At 35.8% G+C, this 18,746-nt stretch overlaps 2 protein-coding genes across 4 annotated transcripts in view; one reads left to right on the forward strand and one right to left on the reverse strand.

Moving 5' to 3' along the window:
* LOC119836417 (serine proteinase stubble) overlaps positions 1-3,621 on the reverse strand; it is a 27,049-nt gene extending 23,428 nt beyond the window's left edge. For 2 of the 3 annotated variants that reach the window (XM_038361729.1, XM_038361730.1), the window contains exon 1: positions 3,544-3,621. The gene's annotated coding sequence lies outside the window, so the exon portion shown is untranslated. Of the gene's footprint in view, positions 1-1,522; positions 1,601-3,543 lie in introns of those variants that run through there. The other variant, XM_038361731.1, reaches the window with a different exon arrangement.
* A 6,342-nt stretch (positions 3,622-9,963) lies between these two features.
* LOC119836415 (4-coumarate--CoA ligase 1-like) lies at positions 9,964-18,120 on the forward strand. The gene is made up of 9 exons (XM_038361728.1): positions 9,964-10,124; positions 10,897-11,104; positions 11,616-11,919; positions 13,268-13,430; positions 14,028-14,167; positions 15,412-15,550; positions 16,355-16,576; positions 17,240-17,407; positions 17,968-18,120. The coding sequence occupies exons 1-9, from the start codon at positions 10,008-10,010 to the stop codon at positions 18,088-18,090; spliced, it is 1,584 nt and encodes a 527-aa protein (XP_038217656.1). The 5' UTR covers positions 9,964-10,007; the 3' UTR covers positions 18,091-18,120.
* Positions 18,121-18,746: the final 626 nt, after the last annotated feature.

An 18,746-nucleotide genomic window follows, 5' to 3' on the forward strand; every position in this document is an offset into this window, starting at 1 on the left:
CAGATTCGAAATTCAAATGTAATATTTTTTTATAATTAAGTGTAACAGTATTTATGGCCAGACTAAGTATAATAAAAATGTTGTATAATTGTGTTGAATTAAGTATTCTCATAACAAACTATACGTTTGTTTCTTGCAAATATTTTGGAGTAATTTACTTTTATTTTTTATTTTGTTCTTTTCATAGAAATATGGTCAGCCTACTAAGTTATAATAATGGTTTAACTCGTTATGATTTATGAACTTAATTTTAACCGTAGAGATTTCCGCTGATAGTGTAATCTTAGGTGTGGAGACATTAAGACATTTCTAAATAATATTTCATTGATTTAATATTATCAAATTGCTCAGTAAAACTAGTAAGCCCGCATCTAAAAAAAATATATGTTTATCAGTGCTAGTTGCCTTCGTGACATGGTTCCGTGGGAAGAACGGCATGAAACAGAAGCATCCCTTCGATTTTTCTCACCCTCAACAGTCCATTCCTTCTATCCAAAAAGAAATGGACTGGGAAGTCTGACATGGTTTCAGTCGTTCATTCCATCGTTCCATATCCTTTACCTTTTTAAAGCGGGTAGCACATTCGCAGAGGCGCTACCTCTATGTTCATGGGCGGTGGTGATCGCTTACCATCAGGCGAACCACCAGCTCAATAGCCCGCTTTGACATAAAAAAGCTGTCAGATTAAAAGTACAAGTGTACTAATTAATATAACAATGGAAACAGAACACTGCAAATTAAAGACTCTAAATCGGCTTAAATGAAATCAATATACGGGGAAGTCACGATCAACGATCAATTCATATATTAAACCTACAAAGAATATTTCCAATGAGTGCCTAAAAATGTCATACGCTCCAACCTTGACGACGAACCTTAATGTAGGTACATAATTACTATCACAAACCCACGAAAATGCAATTAAATCGTGCATGTCTTGCCATACTAACAAAACGACTGAAGTATGACACACGACATTTTAAAATGTATGTTTAACCTACTTCCGCAATATTGAGGAAAGACACTGTTTTCTTGTTTGGACTGTAATTCGGCGCAAGTTTTTTAGATTTGGAAATCGATTGATCAAAATAAGATTTATGACAACTTTAACATGCTTAAAACACAGTCAAAGAAGAATTACTTTTAAATTGTCAAAACATGACCAAATTTGAATGGGATCATGGGACATGGGAGGCTCCAGCATTCATCAGCATCAGCTTCACCATCGCCCATGAACATTCGCACTATTTATTTATTTATTTATTTATTCTTTATTGCACACACTTACAAAATATATAAAAAAAAGAAATAAAATTTAACAAAAACTGGTATGCAAAGGGCGGCCTTATGGCTAAAAGCCATCTCTACCAGGCAACCGTTGGAAAAAGGAAAATATATTTTTAGCAACGTACAATGCAACGCACGTAGGCAGGCAGTCTATTGGAAAATTAGTAAAGACAAAAAAAATGAATAATAAATAAATTAACAATAATAAAAAAGTAACAAAATATAAACTACTTACAATAAGTACACACACTATACACTAGTTATGCGTCTGCGAATGCGCTACCCGCTTTACAGGGAAAAGGCGTAAGGAATGGACTGACGACTGGAAACAAGGAATGGATTGAGGAGTGTTTCGGCTCCCCCACTCACCGTACGAAACACAATAGCATTATATGAATTCATGTCAGTTTTCTGACGAAACCTCTTTCATAGGGAGTATTTATACTACCATATTAATAGCATCTCCTTGTCCACCAGGTTGTCTGGAATAGATCGCTACTTTAGCGATAAGACCGCCTGTTGTGCTTCTATAGAGTTTTTTATAGAAATTATTTGTGTATGATTTGGTACACAATAAAGTATTTTTTGATTTGATTTGAAAGTTGTGGAAAATGGCGGCGGAAGTTGGCTATTTCTCAGACTTAACGACATGTATCAACATTAAACCTATTACACCACTCTTTCCGTCCAGGTTAAAAATTAACAAAACCCCTACTTGATTTGTGTGCAAAGACTGAAAGAAATTTGTCCGTTAAAAGTGGGTTAATATCGAGTCTAAAGTCAAAAACATACAGTTGAAGTTAATAAAGAATTAATTATAAGTGAAGTTAATACTCCCGTTTCTACCATTAACCCAGCGTTTGATGATTGTCAAAAACTCAAAATTAAACAAAACAGAGTCAGTCACGATTCTATATTTCAGGTTAAAGTATTATCTCGAGAAACAGAGCGAAACAAGCATAATATTCATGTCGTAAGATAAAAAGATTTGCGGATGCAAAGACAATGGTAGAAATATAAAAGCGAAAAAAATTAATGTGTTATGTAGTCTGAGGAGTTGAAATAATGCTGGCGGATTTGAATCCTACTTCCTAGAATATTATTAATGCGAAAGTTTGTAAGGCTGTGTGTGTGTTTGTTGCTCTTTCACGCAAAAACTACTGAACCGATTGCAATGAAATTTGGTTCTGGAATAACATATAGGCAACTTTTTAACCCGATATTCCTACGGGATACGGACTTACGCGTTCGAATCCGCGGGGCGCAGCTAGTGTTACAGTATAGATAGCATTAATAAATGGTATATTTATAATTATCAATTTTACTACGATAACATGAAGCAAAAGAACCCGCAATGTCATACTTTTTCATATACTGTTGTACTATTTTGAGAAAAGGTTCTACATAAAGGCACAGATAATATATTCATGATAAAGGATTAAAAAGCTTCAAAACAAATTCGGTGTAAATTCGATTATCTCAGAAACTACTGAACCGATTTCGATTAGTTCTTCACAAACTTAAAAATTCAAAAAGTTCAAGCCTTTATCCTACTAATCCTACTAATATTATAAATGCTAAAGTTTGTAAGGATGTGTGTGTCTTTGTTGCTCTTTCACACAAAAACTACTGAACCGATTGCAATGTAATTTGGTACGTAGACAGCTGGACAACTGGAATAACATACAGGCAACTTTTTATTCTGATATTCCTACGGGATACGGACTTACGCGGGTGAAACCGCGGGGCGCAGCTAGTATAATATAAACACTCCAGTTCCTAAAATGGCGACAAAATGCCACGAATTTCCTATCAAACACAACAAGAATCACGTTAATCGGTTAAAAACCCACGGAGTTATCGAGGAGCAAAACTAAAAAACTTCGAATTGAGAACTTCCATCGTTTTTGAGAACTTCGACTAAAAAAAAAATTAACGTGTATTTGTTAATTAGTATAACATTATAATTTACAAAATTTCGAGTTTGTTATTTTTATTATTAAATATTTAATACAGATATTTAATACGTTATTGTTATCTATTATTTGTAGTTTAGGCAGAAATCCAAATAGACATACTTCATTATAAGATTTCAATGAACAATATATGACTTATAATTATTTATATTTTGCTTATTAAACTATGTTTAAATTAGATTTGTTATATAATTTAATTTGTTTTAAACGTGTATTTGTGTATTTAATAATCTTATAAAACAGTTTGTATTTCATCCTAGTTTTATTGTTTTTGACTTACCGCCAAAGCACTTTTATATATTTTATTTTTTATATAGCGACTCTTGTATTTTACACGTGCTATTTTAAATAGCAACGACGCAACACTGTCGCATCTCACCTACGCGACGGTCACCTGAATGTGAGGGATAGGCAACATTTTAATAGATTACTTGTAAATCTATTAAGATTTTTAGAGAATTGTAGATTTAATTGATTTTTTATGAATTACGTATTATGTATACCTTATTTGTGTGTATTAATTGTATAAGCATCCGGTCTTTTTAAATGCTTACGTGGGGACAAAGGTCCAACACTCACAGGCCCTTAAGAGAATTTAATGTGTTATTATTATTATTATTTATAGTAAAGTCCTATTATTTCTAAAAGGCATTGTGTGTATATTTAATATTGAATTATTGAATAATGATGGCTGACATACCACCTTACGAAGGGAGGTATTTGGTGAATGAAATACATGTATTAACTATAATTTACATTTATTAATATAACACTCGAATATTAAGCTGAGAATATGACGTAAAGTACTGCTTAATATGAGGATTCAGTATCGAAAAGTAACAAAAGTAAAATAATTAAAATAATTGGCCACAATTTCTACGAAGAAAAGGTAACAAGAAACTGTGTTATTTCTTATTTCTATTAGTAAATTAAAAGGATATTTTCCCATTATTATTATTTTTTTAATTATACTTCTCTTCGAAAATGACATGACATTCCATTCCATTCTTTCCTCATTCCATTCTTAAATAAACCTTTTCATTATTCCATTCTTAAGATTATATTATAAGAAAAGGTTGAGTTTTCCTGCGCCGGCGCTAGAGAGAGGCGTGAGAGCGATTTGAAAGCCGCCGGTTTTACTTTTAATTTTTATATTTAGAATGTCAGTGCGATCTAGGTTCTGAATCAAATCTAGGTTATGCGACGTTAATTCGAGGAACAATAGATTTAATTGATTCAAGGTTTTTTAACACGCTTATAGCTTTAGCTTCTGTATGCTTGTTTGTAAGCGACTCCTTTAGACTCGATTTTGTCCCACTTTACACGGACAGATTTAATTCAAACTTTGTACACTTATCAAGGATCGGTGACAATACAATAATCTCATAACTATGTTACTATCCTGATAAGGATAGTCATTAAATAGTTATCTTGGATTTATTCTGTTTAAAAGCAAATTATACACTTTTGTTGACTCCATCTCTTAAGTGTTTTTTTTTTTGTATTTTTTTAAACTCTAATCTGAAGGACTTGTTTACATAAAAACACACAAAAGTATATGTAGCTAAAAACAGCGTGTTAAAAGCAAAAGATGTCATTATACTGTACATTATTACTGTTAATGAAGACTAGAAAAAAAAACTTATTTTATATTATCTAGTGCTCAAGTTTAGAACATAAGCATCGGATGACAACAGCCACTTTCACTGTGACGTCACTTCCTGTTCAAGTAAGTATAAGTTATGCTAAATGTAATCACTTAACAGTTCTGAAATGTTGCATAAGAAATCTACCAAAATTGATGGTAATATGCACTAACTTTTACCCGCGACTTCGTGTGCGTGTTACGTTAATAAAACTTGACATGCAAGTATCATATACAAACAAGCTGCGCCCCGCGGTTTCACCCGCGTAAGTCCGTATCCCGTAGGTATATCGGGATAAATAGTTGCCTATATGGTATTCCAGTTGTCCATCTGTCTACGTACCAAATTTCATTGCAATCGGTTAAGTAGTTTTTACGTGAAAGAGCAACAAAAACACATCCTTACAAACTTTCGCATTTATAATATTAGTAGGAAGTAGGATGAAGGCCGTTCCAATCGAGACTTTTTTTTTATGTCATAGCGGGCTGCTGCGTGCTGCGAGCTGGTGGTTCGCCTGATAGTAAGCGATCACCACCGCCCTCTGTGAATGCGCTGCCCGCTTTTATGGGGTAAGGGAAAAGGATTATCGACTGGAAAGAAGGAATGGACTAGGACGGGTGAGGAAAAGGAAAACGGGCCTCCGGCTCCCCCACTCACCGTACGAAACACAGTGGCATGCCACTATTTCACGCCGGTTTTCTGTGGGGGTGTGGTACTTCCCCGGTGCGAGCTGGCCCAATTCGTGCCGAAGCGTGCTCGACTCCCACAATGAAAACAAATGAGACTTTATTAATATGTTTGTTTTTATATTATTATATGCTATATGTGCCAGTCTGGTTAACTTATGACTGACGGGTATGATCTGGGGATCTTCAAACGTAGTGTGAACAGGTACCTTCTAGGGTAGCGCGCTCCATCTTAGACTACATCTACGCTTACCAGCAGGCGAGATGGTAGTCAAGCGCTTCCCTATACCACAATTAAAATCTTGCAAAACAAATATTTATATTAAAGAGAACACATACATTTAAACGCGATTTTAAACGTGGTCACGGGGAGACTGGAGGCGAGACCACGCTCGCTGTAAAGTGTTCGAAACGTCGGGTTAATAATATAATGAATAAATCGCGTTTAAAATCCGTTAAAAAGTTTTTAATTTCTAAATGTATAGTACTCGCGTAAAATCAAACACAAGAGAACATATACATTTTTTTAAGCATTAGCGGACAACTAAGCTGGTGGTTTACCTGATGGTAAACGATGACCACCGCCTAAGAACATTCGGAAATGCAGGCTCTCTACGAATGCGCAACCCGCTTTTAAGGGGGAGAGGATGAGGAAAGGATTGACGACTGGAAAAAAGGATTGGACTGGGAAGGGTGAGGATAAGGAAACGGGCCACCGGCTCCCTCACAAAACAAAAGATACTAGTATGCTACTATTTCACACCGGTCCTGTAGGGAAGTGGTATTTCCCCGGTGCGCCTGGCCCCATTCGTGCCGAAGCGTGCTCGACTCCCACATTAATAACATAGTCTACATAACCAGTTGGAAATGTTTATATAAACAAATGTTTTGCGTTTGAGTTGTGTTTGAGTGAGCCGAAGTGCTGATAAGTAATTGCTTTTTAATATGACGATTCAAATATACGTCGTATAAATATACTCGGTATACTTCGATTAATCACACTAATATTATAAATGTGAAAGTTTTTTTTGTTTGGATGTTTGTCCGTCAATCACCCTGAAACTACTGAACGGATTTTGATGAAATTTTCTTACAGACAGGGTATGACCTTACCTGGTTGATAGGATACTTAGTATCCCGATTACGTGCTCCCTTGAGATAATATAGTACTAAGCAAAGTCGTTTCCCGCATCTATCCCTATGTATGTATGTATGCTTGGATCTTTAAAACTGCGAAAGATTTTGATGATTCATAAGGAGGGTTTATATGTATAATAGCTTCTATTAAATTATTCCGAATTAAACGCGTGCAAAGCCGCGGGCAAAAGCTAGTTATAAAAAATGTTACTCACGTCCCAACTCGTCGAAGAATTTCGACTTGACTCCTTCTGCTTTATCCTTCTCACTCACTTTTTGATCATCCACTTCATTGTCCGACAGTTTAGTCAATACATTAGGTATTCTAGGCTTCGCACTTTTATATTTTAAGTTCTTCAATTCACCATTCTCATCCAAAATCGTTATTTCCTCATAATTATTTACCGCATCACTGTCTTTACCTACATTTTTTATTAAATCTATATCAAATCGTTTGTCCTTGATAAATCTTTTTAACGCTTCACTCTTATCATTAATAAAATCTTTAGTTACTGATATATTTTTATTTACAATGTCATTATCACTTTGTATACAGTTTACTAAGTTAATTATCAAAACACTTAAACAGGTAATTCTACGCATTTTATTTATCTGTGCACGCCACCACAGATAAAATATTCTCCGACAACAGTACTGCGCGGTTGTAAGTGAGATTTGATTTGAAAACGAAAGTACTATAACAATATTCAAGTGTCGAAAAACGCTCAAACTCGTTTTGTTGTTTACGTAACTGATCACATTTTATGAGATTTTTAACCATAGCGGTTGGGAATTTTTTCGCGCCTGATGATTAATAATAGCAATTACGTCTAACGTAGGATGAAAATATATATTTTTAGCAGTGCTAATTATAAATTAAATCATAAATTTACAATGTTTTTCTTATTATTGTCATTAATCGTAAACGTATAGAAAAATACTGTACTGTGATTTTAGAAAGAAAGAAAGAAAGTACATTTAATTAACACTTTAAAAATACTTTTAGCAATAAAAAGCTATACTTAGTGTTCCTGAGTTAAATTTAAAACTTAAATTTTTAACAATTGAAAATATACCGCCCATAGGCGATATATAGCCTCAGAGATCACGTACGCATCCATCTGTGAAAGAATTTTTGAAATCGTTACTGTGGTTCCTGAGATTAGCGTGTGTAAACAAACGCATCGGCTTATATTATCGTATTAAATTATGGATAGTTACTAACATGATTCAACCGGAGTTGGGTGAGAGATTTTTTATTGAATAATTATGCCAAAATTATCAAACTCAAACTCTAACATTAATTTATTCAATTACACTTCTTATAGAAGCGCTTATGAATCGTCATAACACAGTTTTAACATTTGCCACCGGTTCGAAAAGCAGTTGCTACATAGAAGAGCCGGCAAGTAACTCTGTAGTCTTTTAAAATAATAAAACACGTATCTTATCGTTCAATTCTCATTGTTAATGTTATAAACAAAACACAATTTTACGTATCACTAGAACATATATTTACTCAAGTAATTTATTGTACACGTCACGATTAGGGTTCCCCAAATGGATAATAATACATCCTACTATCATAATAATTATTATAAATGCGAAAGTTTGTATGGATTTGTATGTGTTTGTTACTCTTTCACGCAAAAACTACTGAACCGATTGCAATGAAATTTGATACGAATACAGCTGGACAACTGGAATAACATATAGGCCCGACCCTTTAGACCCGGCCCTTTACCCCGATATTCCTACGGAATATGGACTTACGCGGGTGAAACCGCAGGGCGCAGCTAGTTTTCTAATATTTTTAGGAAAATAGCTTCTCATCTTTTATTAAACTCCGATTTTCTAATAAAATATGAGGTTTACTATCGGTCGTGTAAGACTTTATCCTCAATTCCTCACGAATGTATCAATATCAAGATTAGAAAAAATAGTATTTTTAGTTATAGATTCAGGATTAAATTCTTCTAAACGGCTAAACAGAAATGGATGTTATTAAAAATAACCATAGATCAAACACTATTAATAATCAACAAAATGTAGTACCGATCACCAACGTTTGTATGTTTGTTGATTTATAATGCAAGAAATACTGCATCAAATTTGTTTAGTTTCGATGATAGGACACACAATGATGTGGCCTAATAGAGTTCCGTTGCGACAGTAAATATAATTGATAAAAAAAATACGCTAAGATGCGATAATAATCATAAATTTTATAAATTACATATATGTTGTTATCTATACTAATAATATATCATAAGATAATGCCATAGTATCCTGATAAAAAAACAATTTAGCATAACAAATATAATAAATACATACCTAAGATAGTAATACAAATTTATATTCATAACAACTCGATCGTCGAATTCCGATTTCCCATTGCTGTTTACCCGACTGCGCCAAACGTTTACTGTTGTAAACGGCAAAATTAAATGGCGGATTTTCAACACTAAGTTATCATTTGTTTTTTATTCCTGATTCTTATCGAGTGTGATGATCAGATTCTCAAAAATGAATAAACAAAATACAGAATACACATGCAATAACAATGAACTATTAACACTGAAAGAATTTTGCAAAACGGACCAGTAGTTCCTGAGATTAGCGCGTTCAAACAAACATACAAACTCTTCAGCCTCATAATATTAGTATAGATAAATGAAAACCATGCTATTACTTTACCAAGTCGTTACGTAATTATAAAAAAAGGTGTGTGTGCACGATTCACACACTATGATCATAGAAGTGAAACTTCAGTAAATCGACAGAAGAATGAGATGAATATATATAAAATATAAAATAGTATGTATATTTCTGTCTCGTTCCTTGCCGGTTTCATTCTACACGTGTTTGTATTTTTGTCTCTTACCTGTCGTTTTTTTCCGTCGCATCAGGTTTGAAATCACAGCGATTCTGAAGAAGTTTCATGTCAATAGAAATTCTACCTAATCCTAATCCTCGCATAATACATATTTGTGATACATCCGCAATATAGTGCAACTTAGACTGTAATGCGAATGGATAGTTAACAAGTTCGATGATATCTATCGGTTTTAGAATCTTACGAGGACATACATATAATAAGATCACATATAAACGCCATTATGAACAGCACAAAAACAGTTATCTATTTCTTATTCTTTGTATGATTTCCTACAGAACCAAAACTATCATAAAACAGCTATCATTCATTATATTGCAACAACATCCAGTACTTATCGCGCTGCCAAACGAGTAGGACGTGTTTTGAACTAATTAACATGATAAGAAATAGTAAATACATATATTCCGATGAGGTGATAGATGTGCCTAGTCATTTACACGCTGGGAGGTATTTTATAGATTCTTTGCATGCGTTTGGTGATAGGGTAGCATTGGTAAGGTCTGCTTTTATAATGCTTTATTAGATTTCCTTTATGTTTACTCGGCAAGTGAGATAATGTAATTACACGCTTTTTATTAGCTTCACCTGTATGTTTGTTTGTAACCGACTGAATGGGCGCGATTTTGACCCACTTTAAACGGCCAGATTTCGTTCAAACTTTGTAGATTTATTGAGGACCGATGACAATACACTAATTTGATAAAATTAATCCATTTTTTAATTTGCAAAATATGATTTTTGTTAAAGCGTGTTTTTTAGTTTTTTTAAACTATTATTTTGAACGCACGTTTTTGCGTCTATCGCGGTTTAGAAACTCCTGGATGTTTTAAGTAATTGACTCCTTTAGACTCGATTGTGACCCATTTTAAACGGACAGATTTAATTCAAACTTTGTACACTTATCAAGGATCGGTGACAATACAATAATTTCATGAGTCTATCGTGTTATCCTCATTAGAAACGCAATGATTAAATAATTCCCTTACCGTAACTGATCTTACGTAAACCGATTTAGATGAATCTACTTTTCTATGAAAGTTGGTGTCTTCCTGTTATCTCTTATATCTCTTGTGTCTTTAAAAATAAATAGTTGAAGAGATACATGTATCTTACATCTTACAAAATGTCATGCCGGTAGGTACTGCCTTTACCAAAATCCACGAAAAACCACATTTGTTTTCCATACGAGTAAAGCTGCGAGCGGATAGCTAATTCTAAAACTAACGTCACAATAATTTTCTCAATAACTTTTATAACGTTTTCAGACAAATGGGGAAAAACACACGAGCATAACCTACGCTGAAATAGTCCGCGACGCTATGAGTATAGCCGTCTCGCTCACACGCATGGGAGTGAAGAGGGGGGAAACGGTGGGGGTCTGCATGGAAACAAGGGTGGAGTATTGGCCCATTGTGATTGGTGCAAGCTGCACGGGGGCTGCGATAAATCCATTTAACATTGGATATACTGCTGGTATAATCTATTTTATCTAGTTACATACATTTTAAAATTAAAATTAATATTTATATTTACTTACACTAGCTGTTCGTATGGTTTCGCCCGTGGTACATATGACCTAAGTCACTCAGTGAAGTTGCAGCTTTCCAATGGTGAAAGTATTTATGAAATCGGTCCAGCAGTTTTTGCGTGAAAACGTTACGTTGTAAGGATGTGTGTGTGTTTGATGCTCTTTCACGCAAAAAATGCTGAACCGATTGCAATGAAATTTCGCACGTAGATAGCTTGACAACTGGAATAACATATAGGCAACTATTTATCCCGATATTCCTACGGGATACGGACTTACGCGGGTGAAACCGCGGGGCGCAGCTAGTATTATATAAATATAGAAAACATTATTCTTCGAACCAGCGTCTTTCGACACACCGAAACTTGATCCTAGGCGTTCAAAACAACACCACTGAATACGCCCATATGTTAACATTTCCATATCATATTCCTAATCAAACAAACCCAATTTCAGACGAGCTGAAGCACGTGTTGAATATTACAAAACCAAAATACATGATATGTTCAGAAATCGCATATAAACTGCATTCAGGAACCTTCAAAACGATGCAGTTCATTGAAACAACCATAACCATTGGTGGATCTGGCCAAACAACATACGAAGATCTGCTAAAGAACGAAATTAATTATGCTGACTTTGATGTGGTGGATGTTGATGGGAAAAATGATAGTCTATTTGTTTTATTTTCATCCGGCACCACGGGACTTCCGAAGGGAGTTATGCAGACACATCTGAACGTCATTTCTATATGTAGTTTGTGAGTTATTCTTACTTTATATTGGTAGATATTATATGTGGTGGCTAAAAAGCAGTGGTGGCTCAGTGGTGAGAACCTCGGACTTCAAAATCGATAAGTCAGGGTTCGAGACCGGGCGAGTGTGCAGGAAATAAATTGATTTTTCAATTTATCTGCGCATGTTGATAACATCACCACTGCTTAAACGGTGAAGGAAAACATCGTGAGGAAACCGGCATGTCCAAGAATTAAAAGTTCGACGACATGTGACATCTGCCAACCCGCACTTGGCCAGCGTGGTGGATTATGGCCTGAACCCTCATAGGAGGCCTGTGTCCCAGCAGTGGGAACATATATGGGCTGATGATGATGATGATGAGATATTATATTATTACAAGCTGACCCGGAAAACGCTGTTCTGCCTTACTCTTATCATTTAGGGGTATGAAAAATAGATGCAGCCGATTCTCAGACCTACCCGATATGCACACAAAATTTCATAAGAATCGGTCCAGCCGTTTCGCAGGAGTTCGGTAACTATAATTGGGACACGGATATTTTATATATAAGATAGATTATATTGAAATGGTGATGAAAAACACCGTGAGGAAACCGAAAAATTCAAGATGGCTAATAATTTTGTTATAATTATTTAAAAATTAAAGGTTTGTTACGAACTTTAAACGCAATATATCTTTTTTTTTTTTTTTTTTTTTTTATGTCATAGCGGGCAGCTGAGCTGGTGGTTCGCCTGATGGTAAGCGATCACCACCGCCCATAAACATTCGCAAAGGTAGTACCTCTGTGAATGCGCTGCCCGCTTTTATGGGGTAAGGGAAAAGGAAAGGATTAACGATTGGAAAGAAGGAATGGACTAGGACGGGTGAGGAAAAGGAAACGGGCCTCCGGTTTCTGATCTTTAAATAATATAATGAATAAATCGGTTTAAAATCTTTAATTAAACTTATAATACTCGCATAAAATCTTACATATGTATGTGGGAGTCGAGCACGCTTCGGCACGAATTGGGCCAGCTCGCACCGGGGAAGTACCACACCCCCAAAGAAAACCGGCGTGAAATAACAGCTTGCTATTGTCTTTCGTACGGTGAGTGGGGGAACGGGAGACGTATATTCTTTTCCTTACCCGTTCCACTCCTTTCCTTCGTTCCTCTAGTCAATCCTTTCTTAATTCCTTCCCAATTTAAATTCGGCAATCCATTTGTAGAGGCGTCAAGTCTGCAATTGACCTTACGCCTTTCCAAATGTTTATGTGCAGTGGTAGCGCTTACCATCAGGCGACCCACCGGCTCCATTGTCGACTGTGACATAAAAAATACACATGAAAACACATTTGTTGTTATTTCTAGAAAGAATGCTCTAAACACAAACGACAGGACGCTTTTCATCACACCATGGTATCACACCATGGGTCTGTTGGGTGTGCTGAGGTACCTTCAAACCGGCTGTGACATGGTCTTCCTCCCGAAGTATGAAACCAACCTGTACTTGCGGACTATAGAGCGGTATAAGGTAAGAATTTAGTTCGAGGTTAGGTCTAAGACTTCTTTTTTAGTATATATTTATATAGCATACGTACTGTAACCCGCGGCGTTATTCGCGTGATACATGGGTAAAAAGCCTATGTGCTAAGCCTATAATCTATGTATGTACCAAATTCATACAGATAACCTGTTTTAGCATTTAAAAGTAACAAAGATCCAAACATACATCCATACTTATAAACTTTCGCGTTTATAATATGAGTAAAAATTTTATTCAATTGGATTATATACTCTATGACATTATAAAACACCCTTTTAACTCCTATAGTCCCCATAGTTATATAAAAATCTTGTTCGTAGAAAATCGTATTGTTCAGTAATTGTATAAATATATGCGCCCCGCAGTTTCACCCGCGTAAGTCTGTATCCCGTAGTAAAATCGGGATAAAAAGTTGCCTATGTTTTATTCTAGTTGTCCAGCTATCTACGTATCAAATTTCATTGCAATCGGTACAGTAGCTTTTGCGTGAAATTGTCACAAAAATCCATACATACATACAATCATCCATACTTTCAAACTTTCACGTTTATAATATTAGTAGGATTAATAGGTTTGTTTTTACAGATAAAGCAGCTTTTACTCGCGCCTCCAGTTTTGGTAGCGACATCAAAATCAAAGGCTAAATACGATGTTAGTTCTGTGATATTCATTTATTCCGGTGCGGCGCCCCTGCGCAAGGACACCATAGAGGACGCGAAGAAAAAGTAAGTCAATTTGAGATTAAAATAAATAAAAATCAATTCATATAGTATATTTGTTTCAAAGAGCGCTAATATGTTACAATATTCTCACTGTACACAATATCTTATTGGTATGGGAGTCGAGCACGCTTCGGCACGAATTGGGCCAGCTCACACAAAAGCGGCGTGAAATAAGAAAGAAAGAAAATACATTTATTTATATAAGGTAAAATAAAAAAAATAAAAAAAAATGATCTAATTTACAACACACTAAATAAACCTCATATAAACAGGAGATCCACTCAGTGTAAAAGAGTCTAAGCCCATTAAAGGAACTTAGACTCTTCTCTGATTTTCAGTAAGTAATATAAAATAAGAGCATGCTATTGATTTTCCTGCGGTGAGAGAGGGAGCCGGATGTCAATTTCCTTGTCCTCACAATTCCCAGTCCTTTCCTTTATTCCTCTCACAAATCCATTCTTAATCCCTTCCCAATGTAAAATCGGCAATCCTCTTGTAGAGGCGTAAGGTCTGCAATGGATCTTATGACTCTAAATAAATATCTAAACCGTCTTCAAATTGTCAGAAACAAACCAAATTTTAATGGGACCACATGACGGGCACCAGCTTTAAAACAAACCATCAGTATCGGTTCATTCAGTCGATAGTTGTTAGGTAACAAAAACAAAAAAATCATACAGTCGAAGTGAGAACCTCCCTCTGTTTTTGGAAGTCGGTTGTAAATCCTACTCCTACTATCCTACTAATATTATTAATGCGAAAGTTTGTAAGGATGTGTGTGTGTTTGTTGCTCTTTCACGCAAAAGCTGCTGAACCGATTGCAATAAAATTTGGTACGTCGACAGCTGGACAACTGGAATAACATATAGGCAACTTTTTATCCCGATATTCCTAGGGGATACGGACTTACGCGGGTGAAACTGCGGGGTAATAAAGTCGTTCTTGTTTGACGTGAAATAAGATAAACAAATACACTTTCAAATTGATAATATAAATAAGGGGAATCGATAATGACAACAAAAGTCTTAGGCACATGAAACCGAAAGAGTAGAAGAAATTCGATTACTGTGGCGGGATCACGGGTGGCCGAGAGGCTAGGTGTTGCTACGGTTTGGCAAAGGATGCGGGTTCGAATCCCGCCTCGTGATCAAATTTTTTCTATTCTTTCAAAATTTATCAACAAAAGTCTGGTCAAGTCTGGTCAAGCATGAAATTAATTTCACCGTTAACCCATCTCTTACCTTCAGATTTATCAACCTGAAAGCAGTAACTCAGGGCTATGGGATGACAGAGACAACGCTGGCCATCATCAGGGACACATATGAAAAGGCGCACTTGGCTAAACCAGGGGGTGTTGGTTTTGTAGTTAGCGGCTGTGTTGTTAAGGTACCTATATTTATGTCTAGGTAGGTTTCGCTCGTGGTACATATATAGCCTAAAGCCTCCCTCAATAAATGGGCTATATAAAACTGAAAGAATTTTTCAAATCGAACCAGTTGTTCCTGAGATTAGCGCGTTCAAGCAAACAAATACTTCAGCTTTATAATATATGTATAAATTCTCATGTCACAATGTTAGTTACCGTACTCCTCCGAAACGGCTGGAACGATTCTCATGAAATTTTGTGTGGATATCGGGGTAGGTCTGAATCGGCTAACATCTATTTTTCAGACCCCTAAATGATAAGAGTAAGGTAGAACAGCGTTTGACGGGTCAGCTGGTAATTATATACATACTGGATGTTCCACCACGGTTAGAAGTAGCCTATAACACTCTCTAACCTCCCAGCTTTCCCAGGCACAAAAATCATTCCATAAGATCGCTCTGTTGCAGCGGGATATACAGACATACAAATGTTCTTTCCAAATTTAGTACTCGATAACTTAGGATTTTCAAACAATTACACAGTATTTTCTTGTGTTTGATTTTACGCGAGTATTATACATTTAGAAATTTAAGACTTTTTAACGGATTTTAAACGCGATTTATTCATTATATTTTTAATCCGAAGTTTCGAACACCTTACAGTGGCCGTGACCGCGCTCGCCGTTTAAAAGTCTTTAATTTCTAAACAATTAACATTATTATTTTCTTCATAGGATTTTTTCATTAAGTCCTATTTAGAGGCAGTGGTTTCCATTTCACCAGGAATGTCGGTAATCGTTTTTATAGATACAATTTCTTTTTCAGGTGATCGACATAGAGACGGGGAAGGTATTAGGCCCGAATGAGCCTGGTGAAATAAGGGTCAAAGGTCCAGCAGTGATGAAGGGTTACATTGGTAAGGATATAAGTGAGGATTTCGATGAAGAGGGCTTCTATAAAACCGGTGATATCGGGTACTATGATGATGACAAATACTTCTTTATTGTGGATAGGTTGAAGGAACTCATCAAGTACAAAGGGTATCAAGTAAGTGTATTATTAATCCTCTTATTTATTGCTCCTTACATCTCTCTTGACCGCCTCCTTGGTACAGTGGTTAATGCGTGAGCGTAGAACCGAGGGGTGCTGGGTTCAATTCCCGGTGGGGACGCACAAAAAAAAAGTCTCGGTCTGGCAGGACACAGGAGGCTGATCAGGTGATCAGCCTTCTGTCTCCTGCCACTTGTCCCTAAAAAAAATCGATCAGTGAAACGGATGTACATCATCTGCCCCATTCCCCACTAGGGGACACGGGACTTCACACATCTTTCTTGAAGTATTTAGAAAATAGAAAATGGGTGCGTTTTATTAATGGACTATATGATTTACTAACTGCGGCTACGCCCGCAGTTTATATATACGTATATAGGCCTCACTCAGTGAATTTGTTTTGTAATGATGAAAGAATTTTTTGAAATCGGTCCAGTATATTTCGCGTGAAAACGTGACCAACATAAAAAAATAAATAATTCCTCTATAATAATAGTGTAGAAAGTGTGTTTTATAATGCCTTAAATTTTATGATCCACTATAATAAAAAAAAGAGAAAAATATATGGTATAATTCAGGATATATGCTCATTTGATATTGTGTTAAAAACATATGCTACGGTTGAGAAGAACTTTAAAGATGCCCTTAACATTCTTCCAGGTGCCACCAGCAGAAATAGAGGCAGTGTTACTCCAACACCCCGCAATATTAGACGCGGGTGTGGCGGGTGTACCACACCCGGCAGGCGAGTTGCCGCGAGCTTTCGTTGTCCTGCAACCCGGGGCGAGTGTTAGTGAAGCTGATATACATGGATTTATTGCTGAGAAGGTAAACTTGAATGTACTATCATTAAATGAATGAATACGTATAAAGCTGGAAAGTATTCATCATCAGCCCATATATGCTCCCACTGCTGGGACACAGGCCTCCTATGAGGGTTCAGGCCTCAATCCACCACGCTGGCCAAGTGTGGGCACACACATGCCGGTTTCTTCACAATGTTTTCCTTCACCGTTTTAAGCAGTGGTGATGTTATACGGATATATATACGGACCGCTAGTTATTCATATTTGCTTTGTCATAGAATATCGTACGTATGTGATTTTGTTCTATAAATTGTATAAGTAAAACAATTAGCGATTGTTATCTTATGTTGTGTCAGTTATTACCCTGAATGGCAAGTCTAATTATGGCATATATATTTAAGTACCCAGATAAGTGATATCAATTGTTTTTTTTTTTCTTTTTTACGTGTGTGACCATAATGTGTTTTCTTTTCTTTTAATCTACACTCTATTTGTAATAAAGAAAGAAGAAAGAAAGAACAAACATTTATTTGGCGACAATGTGTGTATTTCAGCGACTGTAATTATGACATTTTATTCCAGTTATCCGACCCGAAACACTTGCGTGGTGGCATCCGTTTCGTGAATGAAATACCCAAGAACCCCAGCGGCAAGATCTTACGGAGGAAGTTAAAAGAAATGGTGTTGGAAAGAAGCAAACTATAGTATTAAATGTTAAATATAATACCTACTGGGTTTTTATTTGTTTTTTACTAGTTTGTATGGATATATCTTACCTTTTTTAAGTAAAACTGTGAAATGTACAGACCATAGTCGTTTATATTAGCATTTGTGAAGATAATAAATAACTAGATTAGATTGAAATTCAATGCATAAACGCGATGATTTCACCTAATAATCCAACAATGCTTATCCGTATAATAATTAACTCTAATTCAACGCATTTAAGATTCAGAATTAAGTAATGAAAGTGCAAATCTATCGTTAATCCAAATATCTAATATCAGTCCCAAAAGAAATAGACTTTCTGCGTACGAATCTTAATTCATACGATTCGATGGCTAAACGAGTTTTGACAAGTTATGAAAAGCGACATATGTATCTTAACTGTCAATTATTCATCCAACGGAATATTAAGACACATATTTTTTTTTGTTTTTTTTTTTTATGTCATAGTCGACGATGGAGCTGGTGGGTCGCCTGATGGTAAGCGCTACCACCGCACATGGACATTTGGAGAGGCGTAAATTCAAAAGCAGACCTTACGCCTCTACAAATGGATTGCCGACTTTAAATTGGAAAAGGATTAAGAAAGGATTAATGAAAGGAATAAAGGACGAAAAGACTGGGAAATAAGGAAT

This window comes from Zerene cesonia, chromosome 24 (assembly GCF_012273895.1).
Source record: "Zerene cesonia ecotype Mississippi chromosome 24, Zerene_cesonia_1.1, whole genome shotgun sequence".
NCBI classification, from domain to species: Eukaryota; Metazoa; Arthropoda; class Insecta; order Lepidoptera; family Pieridae; genus Zerene; species Zerene cesonia.

Bases quoted from the DNA above. Each gene is read 5' to 3' on its own strand.
- LOC119836415 (XM_038361728.1), top strand. From the start codon at position 10,008: ATGATAAGAAATAGTAAATACATATATTCCGATGAGGTGATAGATGTG. The intron at 10,125-10,896 runs GTAAGGTCTGCT...TAACGTTTTCAG, and splicing joins TTGGTGATAGGGTAGCATTG to ACAAATGGGGAAAAACACAC. The intron at 15,551-16,354 runs GTACCTATATTT...TTTCTTTTTCAG, and splicing joins TTAGCGGCTGTGTTGTTAAG to GTGATCGACATAGAGACGGG.